The 20,542-nt window shown below is 32.2% G+C and overlaps 1 protein-coding gene across 1 annotated transcript in view; it reads right to left on the reverse strand.

Annotated features, from left to right (window-relative positions):
• Window positions 1–343: 343 nt before the first annotated feature.
• Window positions 344–20,542, reverse strand: part of LOC134536769 (uncharacterized) — a 791,154-nt gene continuing 770,955 nt past the window's right edge. The window contains exon 11 of the mRNA XM_063376681.1: window positions 344–20,032. Within this exon, the coding sequence (XP_063232751.1) occupies window positions 19,964–20,032 (69 nt within the window). The 3' untranslated portion in view covers window positions 344–19,963. The remainder of the gene's footprint in view (window positions 20,033–20,542) is intronic.

A 20,542-nucleotide genomic window follows, 5' to 3' on the forward strand; every position in this document is an offset into this window, starting at 1 on the left:
TACGCTCTGTCCACCGCCCGTCAGGTAGTGGATGTGCATACTTATCCCGTGACGTCACGGCCACATCGTCTAACGTTAGCCAGACTCCAGGCGGGTAAGTTTTAGGGCGACCTTTTGTGTCTCTGGGGGGGGGGGGGGGGACATGTCACCCGTGTCCCCCCCCCCCCGTGCCTACGCCACTGTACTTAATAGGGGTCTGGATGTTGCCTTTGAAAAAGTCAAGGTTTGTGAATTTTTTATGTTTACTTTTTAACCACAACTTTCATTTATACAATAGTAATAATAAGCAGCAAGAATGAACAATAAACTGAAAACTAATATTGAGAAAATGAGTCATAAATAAAATACTTACTATCAAAAAAATTTTTAATGGTCAACTGAAACAACAGAAGGTCTTTTTTGTTTAATTTGTACAATACAAACACTGTCTGTAATCCAAATGTGATCTACCTCAAGTTACACATTACAATATACCCTGTTGCGGAAAAAGCCTTTTTGCATGGAATGCTCAAATTGTTCAAATATGCAGAACCTAGGCGCATATTGACAAGCATTGCTGAAGGAATTTAAAAAAAAAAAAAAAAATAATAATTCAAAGTGATATTTTTAACTATACACTTTCAGTTCCTTATTTTTTTCTGCATCTGCAATTATATATTTATGTAATGTCGCTATTACTGCCTTTGTAACATTTTTTGATATGGCATTTTATGCACACTAGTTATATAAAACACTACTTGCAAATTTACACCACACTATGAAACATCACACATGAGATACTTATAAAACAGATCAATTAACACTCATCTCGCATCACATTTGGAGTTTGCCAAATAAAGTTGTAAAAACTTTAAAATGTCATTGCATTGCACACTGAATCGAACACGCTTACACAAGCAGAATACAGCAAGCCGGATGTTTAAGTAGTGTCTTGAATTGTGAAAACAATATCTTCTGCACTTTTAACATCCTCTTAAATTAAAATAATTTAATTCAACTATTTTTACACATTCAGCAGGCAATGTAATTAGCCTTCTTATCACTAACCAAAACAAAGAATTAGTACAAACACTATCTGTGTTTGCAAATTTAGTTAAAAAAGAAAAACACACTTAATTTAGGTAGCAATATATTCAATCGAAACTAAAATAATATATTATAATTATAAACTATGGATTGTCAACCTATAAACTTAATTTTTAGAAATAACATTCTGTATTTTTAAGGAAATTTACTAACTTTTTACAAAACTTAAAACAGTGTAAGTATAAAAATATGATAGTACTCATGATGTCAATAATGTAAATTTTAGAAGAATTTATTTCATGAAGCAATAAAACATTTCAGAAAGTGATCTTCAATACATTTGAAATTTAGATTTTTTGAACCGGTTATTGATACAGCCCAACATTTTATTTGTAATTTTGTTTGCGAGATGAATACACATTAAAAAAAAAATGAAATGAGCACAACTTTTAAAACATATATTATCAGAAATAAAATGAATTTATAAATGTCTTATTTTACTTATGATAAGCTTAAATAATAAACATAAACTGTTTTAGAAAGAGTGTTTATGTTCAAAGGCTTTTAAATGTTGTGGTATTTGGTATGATTAGTAACTGTAATGAAGATAGTTTACCCAGTGGCAAACAATAAAAAAAATTAATATTTGCTACATAGGCCTATACAATCAATAAAAACACATGAAGTAGCACTTAAATAAGGATAAAAACTAATTTTTATTTTAAACATTTTTAATTTGAGCACACACAATGTTAGTAGCAAAATTCCAAACACAAACTATTTTGGTTAAACTACCCACTGAAGTTTTTCCCCTTATTTTTAACTGCTTAAAAAGTTCAGTATGATAATTACTAAACAACAGGAACAATTTGCTTTTAGAGTAAATTTCTAGGCTGGCTCTTGTCACAAATTATCAATAATGGTGCCGTTCTGTATATAAAATGAAATAAATCAATAAAAATGAAAATTAGTTCAAGACATACATGAAAGTAATCAAGAAAAACTACTAGTAGTAATGTCTCACCAGTTTATGTAACAGATGTACTAATTAACCAATCATTTAAATATGTACGAAAGCTTTACAAGTACATATTGACAAGCAAAACAGTGTAAAAGTTGTATATTGTTTTTTGACTGTAAATTAGCTCATATTGAATGCTATTGTTTAGTTTCATTTAAAATTTTATTATTCAGTACGTTCATCCCTGTTTTTAAGTGGGGGTTATAGTTAAAATAATATATTTACAATATATGTAGTTACATAGGCATTTATTGGTTTTGGAGCAATGACTAACATTGTTTACTATACGATATATTCTCAGTAAAAAAAAAAAAAATGGCTTCCTATCGAAAGACATTCCTTTAAAACTTTTAAACCCAAAAATATAACAAGAATATACTACAAAGATGTGGCATTTATTACTACTATTGAAAAGAACATTACAATCTTTATTTCTGTCATGTCTTCATGCTAAAAAGCAAAAATGTTATCAAAATTAGCTTTTTCATTGGTACCTGTCCAAATAAATTTACAGCTATTTAAAATGCATATAAAACTTCTATTTCAGAAATAATTATTACTGGAGCTAATTAGGTGCAAATAAGCACCACGAATAAAATAGAAGCTACATTTACAGCACTTTGATACAGCCTGCTGTGATGTATAGATTGTAATACATACTTATTACTCACATTTAAACCTTCGACATACAAGTAATTTCATCCCTATGCCTAAATCTGCCATATCTTCACTGCGAATAACTGTACAAATAACTCTTCTAGACATAGCACAATTAAATATAACATGAATTTTTGTGTACAAAACATGATATTATGTTAAATCATTTATTATTATAGAAAACTTGTGGCCTCACAGCATTCGTCATGTAACATTGTATAGTTTTTATGAAGGCATACACATTCCCCATTTGACTTATAAAAAAATTTATAAAATATTAATTTTAAAATTTTTTTTAATCAAGCCAAATTTACTAAAATAATATCATAATCCTTGCACCATACAAATTTACCAAATTCATGTTACAAATACAAATCACAAAAGTTTTAGAAAATCTTTCAAAAAAAACCCCAGAAACATGGTTGAACAGTAAGTTTTCAACATTTCATATGTTAACACTAACATAAACTGAAATTTACCAATCAAGCCCTATATACCCTTTACTGCGCCACAACTGTATGCAAGAAAATAATATCCAGAAACATTCACCTAATTTGAATATGTGAGTAGGTACCAATAATCAAAATATGTTGTATTTTGTATTGACCCAATCTTGGATACACTACTTATGTAAACATAAAAGAAACTCTTTCACATAAAAACAAGCCAATAAATGGGGAGCAACACTTATACATTTGGTCCAGTAAGTAAATTTTACAATAATTAACCTGGACAATACATTGGCCACAAGAATAATTACTCACAAGAATAATTATTGGTTCAGAAAGGTTAACATACCGTTACTTTCAAAACATTAATCTTTAACAAGCACGATAAATATTTTTGTTCCTCTATCATTAGTTTCAGGAAAATTTAAGGAGTAGATATATTTCACACATATTAACAACATACTTACCAGTATGATATGTCACATATTTAATTTTTTTTAGCCTAACAAGCTGATAATAATAATAGAATGCATAGAATTTAATGCCAGAAAAGCAAATAAAATTTGCTGTTTCAAGGAAGCCTTTATGTAAACATAAGCTCTTAAAGCTATACAATTTATTGTCTCACAAATATAAAATTCTTGGCTTTGAAAAAATATAGCTCTTCAATTTTTTTTATTACATAGCAAAAACATCATGTACAAAATCTATTAAAAGAAATTATGTCTACAAAACGCAAACAATGTCATTATTGACTTCCTCGAAAAATATGGGTGCCACAATTCAACCTAATGACTTTTAGCATATTAAATGGTATCACTATACATAAAACTATAGTTGCAGCCACAGTGTGTAAAAAATAATTATTTTAAAATAATTAAATGCTTTGGTGAAATATGGTATTCTTCCATTTTCATTTACAGAAAATGTCAGTGTAATGATGAAATTACTTTATCACGGATGCATGGATAAAGAAAAAAAACTATCTACGAAACTAGATCAATGAGGTTATCTCCCAATGTTAAATAGGGTTATAGTTGCTGTTTACATCACTACACCATGTTTAGTGTTTTGGACATACTATATCTTAAAAAAAAAAAAAAAATTAAAAAATACATTAATATTAAACAACTTCACAATTCAACTTTCACACAATTCAGACTTTAAAGCCACATGCAACAACTCTTGAAAATAAACTTTTGTATTACATACAGGATTTTAAATTGTGTTAAGTTGAACAAATCTTGTAACAAATGAAACTGTTAGTGTCACTTTCAAATGGTATCAGCTTCATATTTACTTCACTCTCACACATCTGATGGGATCAAAACAAAAAAAAATTATTCAATTCAAAATATTGAAACTAATATCAAAACTATTAACGAATATCAAATAATTTTTTGAACACTTGCAGATCCCTAGTTTTTAGACATCTTACAAGCAAATCTCTTACTTAAATTGAAGTGCATTTGAAGTTTACAGATAAACTTTTTTCCAAGGGATTAAAAACTAAAATTAGAATCAATAGTTTCTTAGATTGTTTAAATATGATAATTACCAGTGAATATTTTCATGGAGCAGTTCCAGAGTGCTAGGTCATGTTAAGGTGGAAAGGGAAGAAATGAAATCAACAAACGGGAAGGGATACAGGATGGAAAAAAGATCTTACAAAGATAATGATAACAGTAGCCAGGAGAAATAGCATAATGAGAAAAGTTTAGAATGAAAGTGTTTCAGTACAGAGGTTGTCAAAGATTAGAGATGAATCAAGAATGATATGGCTCAAGAGAAGGTGTGATTTTTCTGACAGACGATTCAGTCAACATTCAGACTTTGGCAGCTGAATATTCTTTGCTACATGAAAGTATTTCCATCAAAGTCTGAATGTTCCCTGAAGTACCTGTCATAAAAGTGACACTTCATCTTGAACAGATGAAGGGTGCTGGCCTTAAATAAGATATAATGGAAGAAGGCTGCGAGGAAGACCAGTACTTTGACAGGGAAATAGTTAGAAAGTGAGGGGAAAGACAACAGGATAGGAAGCTCGCTCAAGCCACGCACTGATGACAGATGAGGATGATGACGTATTTTTTGGCAGCACCGATAAACACAGCACACATTAAAAAGCATCTTTCTCCACGCCATGCATGCTTCATCACCAACTGATTCAAAAACAAAACAGAGCAAAAAACTACAATCTCAATGTTCCATCATTCGTGCACATTTTACACCACTGGGGCTGCACCACAATTTCATACACATCACAAATTTGAAAACAAAATTAAATGAAGTACAGACACAATTTGAAGAGTGTGGGTACATTGGCCGAGACAAACAACCAAAAGAAAAAAGCACACTCGGCCCGACTCGGGGCAATAGTGGGGGGGTTGACGCCGCCACGACGTCACACAACTCTGAACGCAGCAGCGAAAAAGACTTCTTGGTGCATGATGTGGGCAACATGAACACACAACACATATTAAAGGCACCGTCTGTAATCCTACCAATGAAATTGTTATTCTTATAAACACAAGGCTCAGGGGAAGCTCTTACATGTCTCACCCTTAGGCTGACCCCATCATCCTGACTCCCACACACAGATCCACAGCTGTCCTTGTCCGTCGTGAGGATTGCCAGCACAACATGGCAACCACAATTTAACAAAATTTTCAAACAATTCCAAGTCATAAAATTAAACTACCCAGTGTCCGTCAAAGTATTTCCATTCCTAGCATAACGTGCTCGGCACAGAAAAGTGTATCCCTCATAAAATTTTTTTAACAAATTTTTTTTCACTTTTTGAGAAATGCACTACAGGAAAAATTCTGAAATAAAGAAATAAGCCACATTTTGTGGTTTATTAGTGCTATCTTCTAGTGTCTTGAGCTAATGATTTCCAAGATTGGTCGTATGGCACAGTCGTTTGTCAGTTATGATTCAGTTTCATTCTGATTCCAATTTATTATTGTAACATTAAAATATAGCCCAATTAGTTGAATGACATTTTTTTTTTTCCTAATACGAGTACCCAATTTGTATAACATATGACATGCTCCCGTTCAGTAAATGATAAAAAGACTATTTACTGCCTTGTGACACAGGTTACATTGTCAATATTAAACATGGGTCATGAAGATTTTTTTTTTGTTCAGTATGAGTATGGAAGTGACACATTAATGGCAGAGATGTATTTAATTCACAACAGCAAAATAATGTTTGTTCAAACTAGCCTAAGTAGGAATTCAAATTTTTTTAAAATTACCTAATGAATAGAAAGACAGGATTTTATGGTTTAATTTTCAGGCCAATAATTTTTTTTTTTTTTAAACAAGAGATATCTGTGTTATTGGTTTATTTTTAATGAATTCTGGTTTATTAAATAAGTTAGCATATTGCTATAAAAAAATAAGATACTTGAATGTTCCATGCTACTTTTTTTCTCCAAAACAGTGTCATTTTGACTGATACATGATACACTTTTATGATTTAATCATTAGTAATAAGCATGTCTAACTATTTGAAACAAATAAAAAAACTTCAGTACATTTTTCAAACACAAAAATAATTAATGTCTTAATATAAAAACTAGTAACTAATAACAGTTGTAACATTAAAAAAAAAAGTAAATTTTTCCAATTTTATTTGCATAAAATGTCAAATTGCATGCTAAATAAATAACTTTCATTGAATTTATATTTAAGAAATTACATATTTGTCATTAGAGTTAAGTTTTCTTTGAAAATACCGATTAGTTTCATGATTTTAATTGTATTTGTGTGCTTTTTGGTGTACTGATTATAATATCAGTGTTACTTTGGTTTTATTGCAATTCACCATGCAATCTTGCGCCTATTAATCAGTAATCACCTATATGTCACACATAAAAGCCTATTTTCCCAAATAATATGTCATAGATTGGCAGCTATGTCCATAGTGTGTTTGTTTGACTTGTTGAACAAAAGCCAGGTGGAGGTAATCATTCCATCAGTTATGAACAGAAACAAGGTTGCAAAAAAATTTATCTTTGAAGTTAAAAGCAATTCTATTATAATAATTTAAAGTATATTTTCCATTGTGTAGCATCAATTAAAAAATAACATACAATCTGCTGGCAGCACAAAGGAATAAAAGTGTTACAGAACTAGGAATTAATCAAAGAACCCAGTAATTTTTTTTTCCCCAATGGCTGTTTGACAAATAAGTTCTCTGTTGAATTCTGAGGTGTGTGTCTTTTTTTTTTTTTTTTTTTGCCCTTTCCGAGGATATGCAAAATTTCTTGTGCAGTGGGAGAAGGGGGAAAAGGATAGAACCACTTTGCCCGAAGTTTGCTTTAAAATTCTTTCCTTGTGTTGATGGAAATGTTAATTTTTTTTTTTTTTACAATTTGGGAAGATATGGGCTACATAACCCCCTCCCCCCTCCAACTTACTGAATATTCTCCCTGTGTTCTATGGATTTTCAGTCAGTGTTGTCCAGTTGCACAATGGGTATATATTTTATCGACTAATGCTAGGCAATGAAAAAAAAATAGTTTTAAGTTATTTTTGTAAAAAAAAACATGCTGTACAGCATTTGAAAATGGTATAAGGTGACACAGTTTGGAGGTAGTGCCTACGACGTTTCCAGTGTTCTTTGAACATGTGCAGTAATTATGTGCAATCTCAGTTACAAAAATTCACTAAATCGGGTCAAAAAATCGCTTATGTGCTCCCGAGCCTGGTAATCACTTAAATCTGTATCAGAGGGTTATCATGATCAACAAACTGTATTGGCCTAGCTCTTGTTTTTATTGTGTTAAGTACATAGGTATATTGTTGAATTCATATTTCTGAAATTAGTAAAAAAAAACTTCGGAAATTTTTTAAAAAAAATTTACGTCGTGTAGATGCAATTTTCCTCTCTTCCATAGTTGGAAAGAGATTTCTGTTGAGAGATTATTGAATCGGCTCATAGGTTACTATGCAAAATATTACCAAAATCGGAATCAGAATAATTCTGATCACTTGCCATGTGTCTAAAAAATTGTCTCACAGTAGTGTCGGAGAATGTAATCAGTAAAAAATATAAATGTGAGCTGTCTTTCTGCACTCACCAGTGATGTGTAAACATATAACCTCAGTAACGAGTAAATTCATGTGTTCTTATGTTGTTCATGTTGCAACTACGTAAACTCTGACCCAAAATTTAATGTAGAATTCTTTAAAATAGTGCCAAGTGTGATAAATATACTCATAAATAAAAAAAATTTGCTTTTCAAATACCAAAATTTCTGGATGCGAATCTCGCACATACTTTCTGCATCCGCCGTTAGAATTTTCTGCCTGAATCAAAACGTTGCTTGCCACCATCAGATGCACATAGCGATCAGCAGCACGAAACAACTGGAAATTTTAAACTATTAGAAATGGTTCCGATAAAAGCGAAAAAGACTTGAAAAAATCCTAAACCCCGGCTTTTGAATTGATTTTCAACAAGAATTCTATAAAATTAGTGGCAATGTTTTTAAAATTCACTAAACAGTTAATACAACAAAGTTTCTGCAAATTTTAGCAGTTATAACGTCAATGTAATTGCTAAAATATTAACCTGAAACGTTTTAAAACACACATAACACTAAATATAAGTTTGTATATTTGTTTTTGCTTAAATAATTGAAATCCGTTGTAAATTACTTCCTACAAACAAACACAAAACCTTATTGATCTGATTCATTATTATAATTATTACACAATATTATATTAGTTTTATGTTACTAAAAAAAGTAAAAAAATAAATTGTTACAGTGATGAGGTTTGAACCACATTAAAAATTCGCCCTAGAGCTTTACACATGCACGCTCTACTTCTGTGCTACTGAGCCTATTGGGATTTTGCAAGAACAAAATATCTTATAATTATTTTAATGCTAGTGTTCTTAGGTATTTTAAAACTTGTGTTTACTGTGACTATTTTATTTTACCAAATATATTCCACGGTAGTTTCACTACCATAAAGTTTCATTTGGCTCACTAATACACTTGGTATGTCCCCTTAATGTTTACGAAAGTGACTATTTACAGGTTGATGTTGCTACACGTGGGTCTCGCCATCTTGACAACTTTGGCACCGTGGCTACACATTTCCACTCATTCAACTAATGTTCCATTCACGAAGTTACTCCTACCAAATGGTGTATACCAAGAGGCAAGATGTTTACACATCAAAAACACACATCTATTCTATGAATGAGTAGTAGGTAACTGAGTAAACAGTAAACACGGACGCTATCAAAGCAGAACGAAAACCCAACAGACTGCATTCTTGGGGGCGCCTCAAGGCTACACTATTCCAGACTAACGCTACAGTCTTTTAAACTGCTAATACTATCCACAAGATGTAGATTCATGCTGACACATACTCTATTACACACACACATTACCAGCTTAGCTACACCCAGAATACACACAATAGTAATTCCCAGACAGATGTAGGAATTCCAAGACAGCAGTGAGTAATCAATACTATATTTAAATAGGTATTTGATATGTTCCAACTATGTTATGAAAGGAGGATAGGATTTTTCTCTGGAATGCTGCTTCGTCAAAACTCTAAACAACTGAATGGCCTTCTTGGAATATTCATTTGCATTAAAATATTGTCCCCAATTGCATGATGAGAGATCTTTGGGCACTGCAATTCTGTACCCTGCAGGTTTAAGCCGGCGTGCCACAAAATGGTAAATTTTAAGGAGAGAGAGATTAAATTTGTTTCAAATCTAAATATGTATTTACATTTCATCTTCTATAGTAGCTTTATGAAACTTTAACACATTATTATAGAGTTCCTTTGATAGACAAAACAAAATATTTTCAAGATAAAAGTTACTGTTTTCATTTTGAAATTTTTTTTGTATGCTATTGTGTTTGTATATAAAATTGTACTTTGGATATAATGGTAAGCAAAAAAGAACATCATGAACATGGTGCCAACTATATTTCATAAAAAAATTAACATGGTCTTCTTTACCGCCTAGGTACAGAATTACGAAGTAACAAATAGGATGACTCACCAGGAGTTACAACTACTCATAGCAATTATTCTTTACATCATTTATAGCAAAATATATTGTATAACTGTGAGTCCTATTTTGAATACTAACAGAGCAATTCAACACATTATTAAAATGACAAATAATAAACCATAATAACAGTAATGTTATGTTCAAAAATATGTTTTGTCTTCTTCCATACACTGCATGCTGCATGCGTGACGTGCAGTCCTTTAGTAGACATCCAAATGCAATAAGTTTTTTTGGTTTTTTTTATGAAGCATCTCCAGTTTGCCAAATTACTTTGTCAGTTTTATAATTAGGACCTAATTTATAATTACAGATTCTACTCCAGAGGGTGGTAACTCCTCATGAGTGATCCCGTAAAATTAAAATGCAATGTTGATGCCACATTTCTACATGTATCAAATTCAAAACCATTAAGAAAATAAATAAAGCAGTAAAAGCAGGTGAACTAATGAAAGGACGCATCACAGTGATGAAAACTGATGTATCTATTGATACATGCATAATGGAAACACAAATTGGATACTGGTATTTTAATAATCTCAGGGAAATTATTTTATTCTTGTATTTTCCAAATAAAAAGATCCTATTGAGTTATTAAAATAATAAAGATGTAATGTAATTATCAGTAGTGGATTTCTAAAAAATAAAAATAAACTGGATTAAACACAAAAAAAAATTTATTTCTGACAAATGATGCACTTCACAAAAAAAAAAAACATGGTTGAAATAATTACACTGAGTTAAAAAGTAAAGTAAAAGTTACAAAGTTGTAATTAGGAAAAAGTAAGATAAATAATATTTATACAATGGTTGTGAATTATGCACTTCTATTAAAATACTTCGGAATGTGCACATCTAGGCCTTTTTAATATGCTGAGACAACATAGTTAATTTTTGTAGTAAAATACACTGTCTTTCATTATGTACGTACAAGTATTAAAACTAAGTATATAACTACACTTGGAAATAAGAAGTTGGTCTCTGAAAACATTGCTCCAAAAGAATAAAACTTCAACACTAATAATAACTAAAAAGTTTACCAACTAAATATATGAGGTAATGATGGTATGGATAAACTATGAACATAAATGTGTTGTAGTTTTCAAATTATAGTCATTAATCCAAATATTTTAAAATAAACAACTTGAACCAAGTTATTAGATACTCTGGCTAAAAAATTTCCCAATAAAACTTTTCAGATATTTTACGAAAAACACAAACCCACTATTGATAACAATTGAAAATATGTAGTATATTCAAAACTAATTGCATACTATCTGCTGGTAAATAAATCTTTTTTCCCCCCTTTAATAGCAAGAAACTGGCTAAGCATGACCATTCACTGTAATTGTAATAAACTAGTTTTTAAAAAAAAAACAAGTTGTAAAAACCCTTTGATGTCAACATATAATTTAATAATTTGTTTTCCTCTAAAATTTACTAGTTTCTGGTGTTCTTTCATTACCTCAAAAAAAAAAAAAAACTATAGTATGTAGGCATAATAATGATCTAATGACAAGAATTTATTAACTGTCAAAAATGTACAATACTGGACTACAAAGTATGTCTAGCCAAATAAGAATTGCAGTAATAGTTAATGACTTATATTGGAAAGGTAATCACTATTTCAATATTGCTCGTGCACATGTCAGATCCAAGGCTCAGTGCCTACTTGATTTCATATCTAATTTGGATTTAATTCAGCACAACCTAATACAATCTTCCAATAACCTTCTAGATCTTTGTCTTTCTAATCTATCCCATTGTGTGATCACGCTTCATAAAATATTGTGTCTATGTTCCGCCGCTACCTAATGATAATCCTGATTAGATTTACAGAATTGATGAGGCTATTTCTTCCATTATTCCGGACATGTTAACCAAAGCCTATGAAGAATCGGAATTTAAGTTGGATGTGTGCCGTATAAAAAAAAAAAAAAACTGCCATTTCCATTAGAATTATTCTGTCATCAATGTTTCTAGACATACTAACTTAAAAGTATACAAATTATTTGACAAAATGATATTCATATTGTGGATAACTCAAGTGTTTGGAGATGTTAGATCATGCCTTCTCAGTTAAATTTACCATCAGGCCACTTGCATCAATTTTAAAATTATCTGAGGTTCTGGGAGTCCAAAATTTAAAAACAAAAAAAAATATATATTACATGTTTTACATAAACCTCAATTTAATTAATTTGTTTTTAGCAAACATTTGTTTATTGAACATTTGTAAATAACTAGGTTATTTTACTTTCAATTTGATGTATGATTTGTTGTATATAGTCTAAATTAAACTGTTAAAAATACCACTGAAACTGGGAGATTCTTTTATTGACACACTATTGTGTACATCTATGCCAGGTGGCTCTAGACTATGCAGGGCCTAAACCATTTGCTTCTTCAGGGTCTTAAAATAATGGAGAAAGGCCTTACTAGGCTGTAAAATATTTTGTATAAACTCTAAAAAAACAATGATTTTAAGCACACCTGGAAATTAAACTTCAGCCATTATTTTCAAATTCATCTTAAGAAATTTTGATGTTCTTTGTAGAAAAATTATACTTGGGTTTAGTTTTATTAATGCTAACGATCAAGTTCCAATGAAGTCACCTCACTACATGAGGCAATAAAATCTTTTTTAAGTTTTTTCTTATATTAATCATGAACACTGAAATTGAAATCTAAATCAGCACCTTAGATTAGATGATAATAAAATTGAAATTGTTCCTTTTCATATTAATTTCTAAATTATTCAGAGAAACTAACCAAACAAGGACATAAAAGAAGAAAATAGCCAGTGCGGGCTCCCTAACTTTCCCTGACCAACTCCAAATTCCCTGATTTTTCCCTGCCTTTCCAGAAAAGCCAACATTTTGAGTGCAACATGATGTGGCATCTATCACTTGTCTTCTCAATAGGTGGCCCGCAGGCATATATCTGCTGACCCGCCATGACTAAAATGTTACACCAGAGCTCATAAATGAACTTAAAGGTTGGTTTTCAATTGATGAAGTTAAGTCTAAAGCTGGAAACGTGTGACTTTTCTGTTGGGCTAAGAGTGAATGAACTCTCCAAGACAGCTACTGACTACATAAACTTCTGAACTGATCTAAGTAACATGAAAATTTTTCCAATTATTACAGAAATAGCAATCAAAGTACTGACCCTGTTAGGATCAACACAGATCCACTAGAGTACCCTCTTTTATCGCAAAATTGTTGCACACGCATAATCATTGCACCTATATTTTAGGACGTCAAAATTTGGGTAAAAAAATCCTTTCTCGTAAACGCATGATGTTTTTGGTCCCGCTATTAGATTCAAGAGCGCTTTGTGTGGGTATTTTTTCCATATAAAACAATGTATTTTAAAGTAGAAATCTAATATTTATTCAGACTTTACCACTTATCTATTTAATTAACGGAAATACGAAGTTATCTGATGTGTAAATTTTCTTTTAAAGAAGTTTTTAAACGTTATAACCTTTATCTGTTCATTTGCGTCGCCGCGGTGTACCACTTACAAAAATGTAGCCAGTGCTAGTTGGCATCATTCGTGTTTGGTTATGTTGCTTCCCATATAGAGCACACACATAGTTGAATATCGATATCTCGCCGATTGCATGCAATGCGTGCTCTCTGTCAAGTGCCGAGTTAACTACATTTGATATCCCGCACACTCTTGTGGTGTGTACTACAACGATGGTGTGTACTACAGAGATAGTTACGCGTTCATTCAGGTGCTCATTTGGATCACAGATTTTGTTTTTCTAATTAATTTGAAGAAAGGTTTTTGTTGCATGAATTATTACTTTAAATTGTTTGGAGTGCTCTTTTATACTTCACATTTTAAATAAACATACTTTCCATGAATGTGTTTTGTTTTGACGTGACAACGTCTAATAAATCGATGAACGCTGGCTGCACGCACAAAATTGTCCCACTACGGATGTCCCACTACGGATGTGTCCTGTTTACGCATGCGTGGCATCTTTCTGGTATGTTGCGGACGGTACAGAGAACTTGGCCGGGGTTCGAGGTTATTGTTGTGCACCGCGCCACGGGAGTATATTCGCAAGGAAATGGCGTTCTTATAAGTACGTATTATTTTAATTACTAGGGTAAATCAGTATATTTAAACAGTGTTGTATGAGTATTGTTTTAGCTGTGTAACTTAATATTTATTGCTGGTATGACACTTTTCACGCTTTAGTTTGACATTGGTAATTATTTGTTATGAGTTATTATTTGATCAACTAAATCACACACCGTATTATAGTTATGAGCCCACTAGCGTGTAAATATTTCGAGTCCAACAGAGAATATGCTAGTTAAAAGAAATTCAAACAAATATTGTGCGTGGAATATTATTATTTTAAATCATCTAAAACAATTATTATCATTATGGTCTCGTGGCCGTGTGGTCAGCATGGATGACTTCCAATCCAAAGGTTATCGGTTTGAATCTTGGCAGCTGTGTATTTTTTTTTGTACTTGTAGAAATAAATACGGCGCACGCAACATTTCAAAAGTAATAAATATATTTGAATTAATGAATGCAAATAAAAGTAAATTTATTAATTAAATTGTACATTTCATTTCACTCCTTCTTTGTATCCATACAAAATAGTGATAATTCAATAAAATTGATTCAATTTTATTCTTTAAAGTATGCAGAGGTAGATTTTATCATACAAAAGATAGAAAATTTAAAAAAAAAATTTCTTCCTCAAAGAATATAATATTTTTAATGCCTAAATGGTTTGAGTCTCAGGCCGAATATGATATTTCTTTTCTTCTGGATCAATCATTTCAGCAATGTTTTGTTATGACGTCACGTTAAACTGTCGTCCGAAAACCGACTTTACAGAAAACCGATTTTTTTTATGAATAACTTTGTTTGACAAAAATTTTTATTCTCGCATAAACGTCTCACCCATACTTTTAAAACTTGATTTTAGAATAAAATGTGTGATGACTATGCAATAAAACACGGTACATTAAATGCAAAAATTAAACTTGTTTGAGAAATGACACTTTTGAATGCCTAAAAATATTTTTTTGCACCAATTATGGGCCTCAGTAAACAGAACTTTTGAAGAACAGGACGAGGCATTTTTCACGTTAAAATTCTTGTCAAGTTGGTCAACATGCTATTGTATTTTTGTAAAATGGATTAACATGTACTATGATTTATATCTCTGATAATGATTAGATTTTGTTTGCTAAACATTAATTATAATGAGTTTTATGTAATTTTTTTTTTAAATTTTGGATTTTCAGAATCTCATGTGATTGCAAAATTAATGCAAGTGGCCTGATGGTAAATTTAACCGAGAAGGCCTGATCTAGCATCTCCAAACACTTCAGTTTTCTACAATATGATTATCATGTTGTCAAAGAATTAGTATCCTTATAAGTTAGTATGTCTAAAAAAATTGATGGTGAAATAATTCTAATGAAAATGTTATAACAAATATGTGAGTAACTAGGAGATAAATGTGTTCTCATGTAAAAAATAAACTTATAATACGTAACTCGAACACAAAATTTAACGTAGAATTCTCAAAAATAATGCAAAGTATGATAAATTTACGAAAAGAATTCATTTTAGGTAAAACAGGTATAACTATAAATCCGTTTGACAAGATGGTAATAACCTAACACAACCCAACCCAACCCAACCCAACCCAGGTTGGACAAATTTTTTTTTATTTCCTACAATTTTTCTCAGTTGGTGCATTTGATGCACTTCGGGGAGTTTCGTAACAGTTATGATGATGTTTGTGTACTGGTGTAGGCAAGGTTGCTTAAAAGAACAAAATGTAAAGTTAAAGGACTTTTAATATATTTTTTTTCTGAAATATTCTTATTTTATATACAATATTATAAGATAATTGCGTTTTATGATGTAATGGTGCCTGAGGGGGTGAAGGCATATCTTTAGTTTGAACGATATTGAAAAAGCTAATACAAATGAATCATGCGGGTTTGACATATTTTCAAATTTTGTGAGAATTCCACGCAGGCGCAGCACCATGGTTATGCATTTCAGTTTCACATTCACGAAATTACTCCAACCAAATGCTGTGTACTGAAGGCTAAGATGTTTACACATCAAAATGCTATAGAATATTTGGGAGGAGGGGAGGGGGGGGACCCAAAACAACTTGACTGATACTGCCAATCATAGACGTAGTAGAGTAGTCCCGCTAGATATGGTTAGTAGATATCTTCACTAAACAGCTGTCCAGACGGCATCAGTTTGTAGGTTAATGTTTGTTCGTAGTACTGTTTTTCTCTCACTGTTCTTGTGTTCCGCTTGTGAAGTCGTTATGGCAGATTTAAGAGAGCATAAGTGTGTTTCAAATTTTCTTTCCTGCTTGAAAAATCAGCAACTGAAACTTACAAAATTCTTCAAAAGGCTTTCAAGGAGGATGCTATGAGCCGCACAAAAGTTTTTGAGTGGTTTGGGCACTTTAAACGTGGTGAGATGAGTTTTGAAGATCATGTTCGTTCTGGGCGCCCTTCAATATTTCGAATCAATGAAAACATTGAGAAAAAAAAATCCGCCAAAAAAATCAAAGATCATCGTTTCACGATCGACTTAATTTCAGAAGAGACAGGAGTGAGTTGGAGCTTATGTCAGCGGATTTCGACTGAGGATTTGCAAATGAAATGTGTTTGCCACTAAATTTGTTCCTTGCCTTCTCAAACAGGATCAAAAATACATTTGATTGAATTTGAGCCAGGACCTGAAAAAAGAGATTGAAAGTGATCCATTACAGTCATTACAGGTGACGATTTATGTTCCGGATATGACCCAGAAACTAAGCAAGCGTCAAGCCAGTGAAAGACTCCCAGACCAAAAAAATGCAAGACAAGTAAGATGACAATCATTGGCTTTTTTTTATGTTTTTCTTATAATTGTGTTTTTTTAAGTTTTTCTTATAATTGTGCACCAGGAATTTGTTCCCCCTGGCCAGACTGTTAACCAGCACTTTTATTTGGAAGTTTTAAGATGATTGCAAGAGGATGTGCAGAAGAAACACCCAAAACTTTGGTGATCAGGTGATACGTTCCTTCATCATGAGCACGCCCCTGCACACACTGCCTTACGAGTGAACTGCTATCTGGCTTCTCAGGGGTGGTCTTTCGTTGTCCACCCTCCATATTTTCCAGACCTAGCAGCCTCGTGCGACTTTTTCCTGTTCCTGAGACTGAAAGGACTAAAGGACTAAAAGGAAAACGTTTTGATGATGTGGAGGCGGTATAAACAGCTCTGCAAAGGCTACTGGAGGATATCTAAATTGGAAGAGTTCCTGAGTTGCTTCAAACAGTGGGAAAAAAGACTTGAAAAGTGCATAAATTTTTGACAAAAATCTGTTGTTTTTGTTGAGTCCCCGCTTGTAAATGTCTACCTAAAAAACTTGATAATGTAAAGATGCAAACTATGCTGGAAATGAGAAACTGCAATGCAAGTAGAGAAAAATACATACATAAAAATGGTTCAAAAGGCTGGATAAGACAGTACCAGGTAAACTTTTTCAAACTCTGTTGGCAGTACATAACTAAAATGTATTTTATTTCCTGAGAAGGATTGAGAGACATGGGTGGGAACAATCAAAAAAGCAACATGGCAACATATAGTAAGGTTAAGGGATAATTTTAACTCGGCAAGTATGATAAAGAAAAGGAGGCCAAGAATGAATTACTTGACAACACTAACAAGTTTCTGAGTTTCATATCTAGTTTGACCACTTATGAGATTTTACAGGTTCAATAAAATAATATGCATGTGTTAACAAAGGTACCTAATATAATTCATCTTTTCAACAAAGAAGAGTATGGCAGACATATCAAAACTGGCTGAAAAGATTTATAGCAAGGAAGAAGATGACAATTTTATGAGAACAGCAAAATCACAGTTTGCTCATTGAACAATTCTTCAAGAATTCCTAACATTCAAACATTTTTTTCATCCTTTCACACTGAAATACTTTGGTTAAGAACTTCTTTCATTTTAATACAAATAAAAACTATATAATGGTTTTCTTTAAAACATTTACTAAACAACTTCACTTCAATAAATTTACAAAAGTCTTATAAGTTTTTTTTAATATTCATAAGAAAACAGCAAAGATAGAAAAAAAAATGCCATCAAATGGTTGTTTTTTTTTTACTTAAAAAGGTTTTCAGTGAAGTACTTTTAAAAGAAGAAAGAAAAAAAAGCAATAAAACTGGATTTTAACCACTTAAAATATAAAATGATGATAATAATTGTTTTTCAGGCCAACTAGGCATTACAGAGAATATAGTTTCAAATTCTTGAAACAAAATAGTTCAAGCTGATTGTCATTAGTATTATTGTTTAAGCAATTTTTTTTGTTCAAACTTTTCGCAGGACTGTTACTAACATTCCAACTTTTAAATGTATATATATTTTTCTATAAGATTTTGTGAAAATGTTACAAATACTATAAAAATATAATTTTATCCCACAAGGGATAAATGTTTTATTTATATGAAGGCATTTTTATGTCTTGTAGCTGCAAGCCTGAACAATTTTTTTGTTTAGTTCACGATATTTTAAACTATATACTGGAAAAACACTTTCTCATGTTGAATTCAACTGTGGTTCTTCTCCTTTGCAAGCACATGATTAATTAAGTACCAAAAAAAAAAAACTTTGCTTTGACAGACTACTTTCTAGCATGTATGTCATGGTTGAGCATACCAAACATGTACGACACAGAGGAACCACAACTCATTCCCTGCTGCCCCCAGTTCCAAGAACAGAATCGTCATGATGCAAGAAGCATCTTCACAAGTGATAGCCACTAACACCAGCTCATTGCCACACCTGCTCGCTTTCAACCAGATCATTCAGGGGAGAGGCGAGAGAAACCTGGACGGCAAAGCGATGATGCAGAAGTCACTGGGAAGATGCGACCAGTACCTTGTACGTACCAAAGTCTCAACAGGACTGCCCGTGCAAAATCCAGAGATGCTGATGAGAACTAGGGGCAGAGTAGTCATGCCACTCAAACTTACAGTGAACAATGACTAGAAATATCCTTCTCTGTTAAAAAAAAAGAAAACAAGTGTATGTCTAACAAGACTAAAATTATATCGCATGTATTACAAACACAGTCAAGAATTATCTACAAAGACTAACAGTATGCATGAACTAGTTCTACATCTCTTTACTGGGGTGTAGAGCATGGAAAAAAAGAAAAAAAAAAAATTCGAGCTAAGTCAAGGACAGCTGCGGATCTGCCTTTCAGCTCTTGTAACGTCGACACTTGATTCCCACTTGCAACTTGCAACGGTATTGATCCCTTACGATTAACAGGAGTGCATCGCTCCACATCTGAAGACTTGAACAGAAAAAAAAAAAGAAAACAAAATCAATTCCCTCTCTGCGCACATTTACGTCGCTGAGAAAACGCCAGTGGCCGTCCATGCAGAAGGCATACATCAAGTCCTTTTTTTTTTATCATTATTTTTTTTTCTACACGCTGGTTACATACTGAAAAAAAAAATTACTGCAAAGTGCACGTCTTTGCGTGTCTTTACACAACTCCAAAAGAAAAAGAAGAAAATTGTTTTAAAAAAAATGAGATGCCAGAACTTTGCCACTAACATCGCCCTCGGCTACTCGCAACTTGCGCCGCGAGGGCCAGCGGCAGGGAGTCGCGTGCTTCCATGCGTGTTGGACCCTGAGGAGTTCTGGTGGAGAGCGAAGCTCAGTCGTCGTCCGTCCAGTCGTGCCGCGCCCACTCCGGGAGTTCCGTCTCGTACGACCAGCCCGGACCCTGTGGCAAATAATTAAAAAAACACATTAAATGTAAGCAAGGTTTAATTAATGCATAATAAATAGCAGCATCTAGCGTTGCAAATGGATGTGGCAGACAGTGTAACTCAAAACAATAACTGCTAGATGAACAAATACATAGTGTGTAGGGTTACAAGGTGAACTTAAAGGTAACGTTATGTTAAGTATTTTATGCTCTACATGAATAATTTTCCATTAAACTATAAATAAGTATGGTATTCATTTAAAATTTGTACCATGCCGGAATTTACAGTAAAAACAAAATATTTTACATAAATAAAGAAAAGAGATAAATATTATAACTTTATTCACTTTGGTTATTATGAATATGAAAATAAAAACAAACATTTAAATGCATCTACCTCACATCCATCCATCACAGTAATTGGCTTTCTCAAAATCTGTTTCGTACACAATTTACATGCTTTTATTTTTTTCACTTAGTTAAAAAATAGGACAGTTCCTAGTTTCTCAGAAAACTGGATCAGGC

The sequence above is a fragment of the Bacillus rossius genome, chromosome 11 (assembly GCF_032445375.1).
Source record: "Bacillus rossius redtenbacheri isolate Brsri chromosome 11, Brsri_v3, whole genome shotgun sequence".
Classification (NCBI taxonomy): Eukaryota; Metazoa; Arthropoda; class Insecta; order Phasmatodea; family Bacillidae; genus Bacillus; species Bacillus rossius.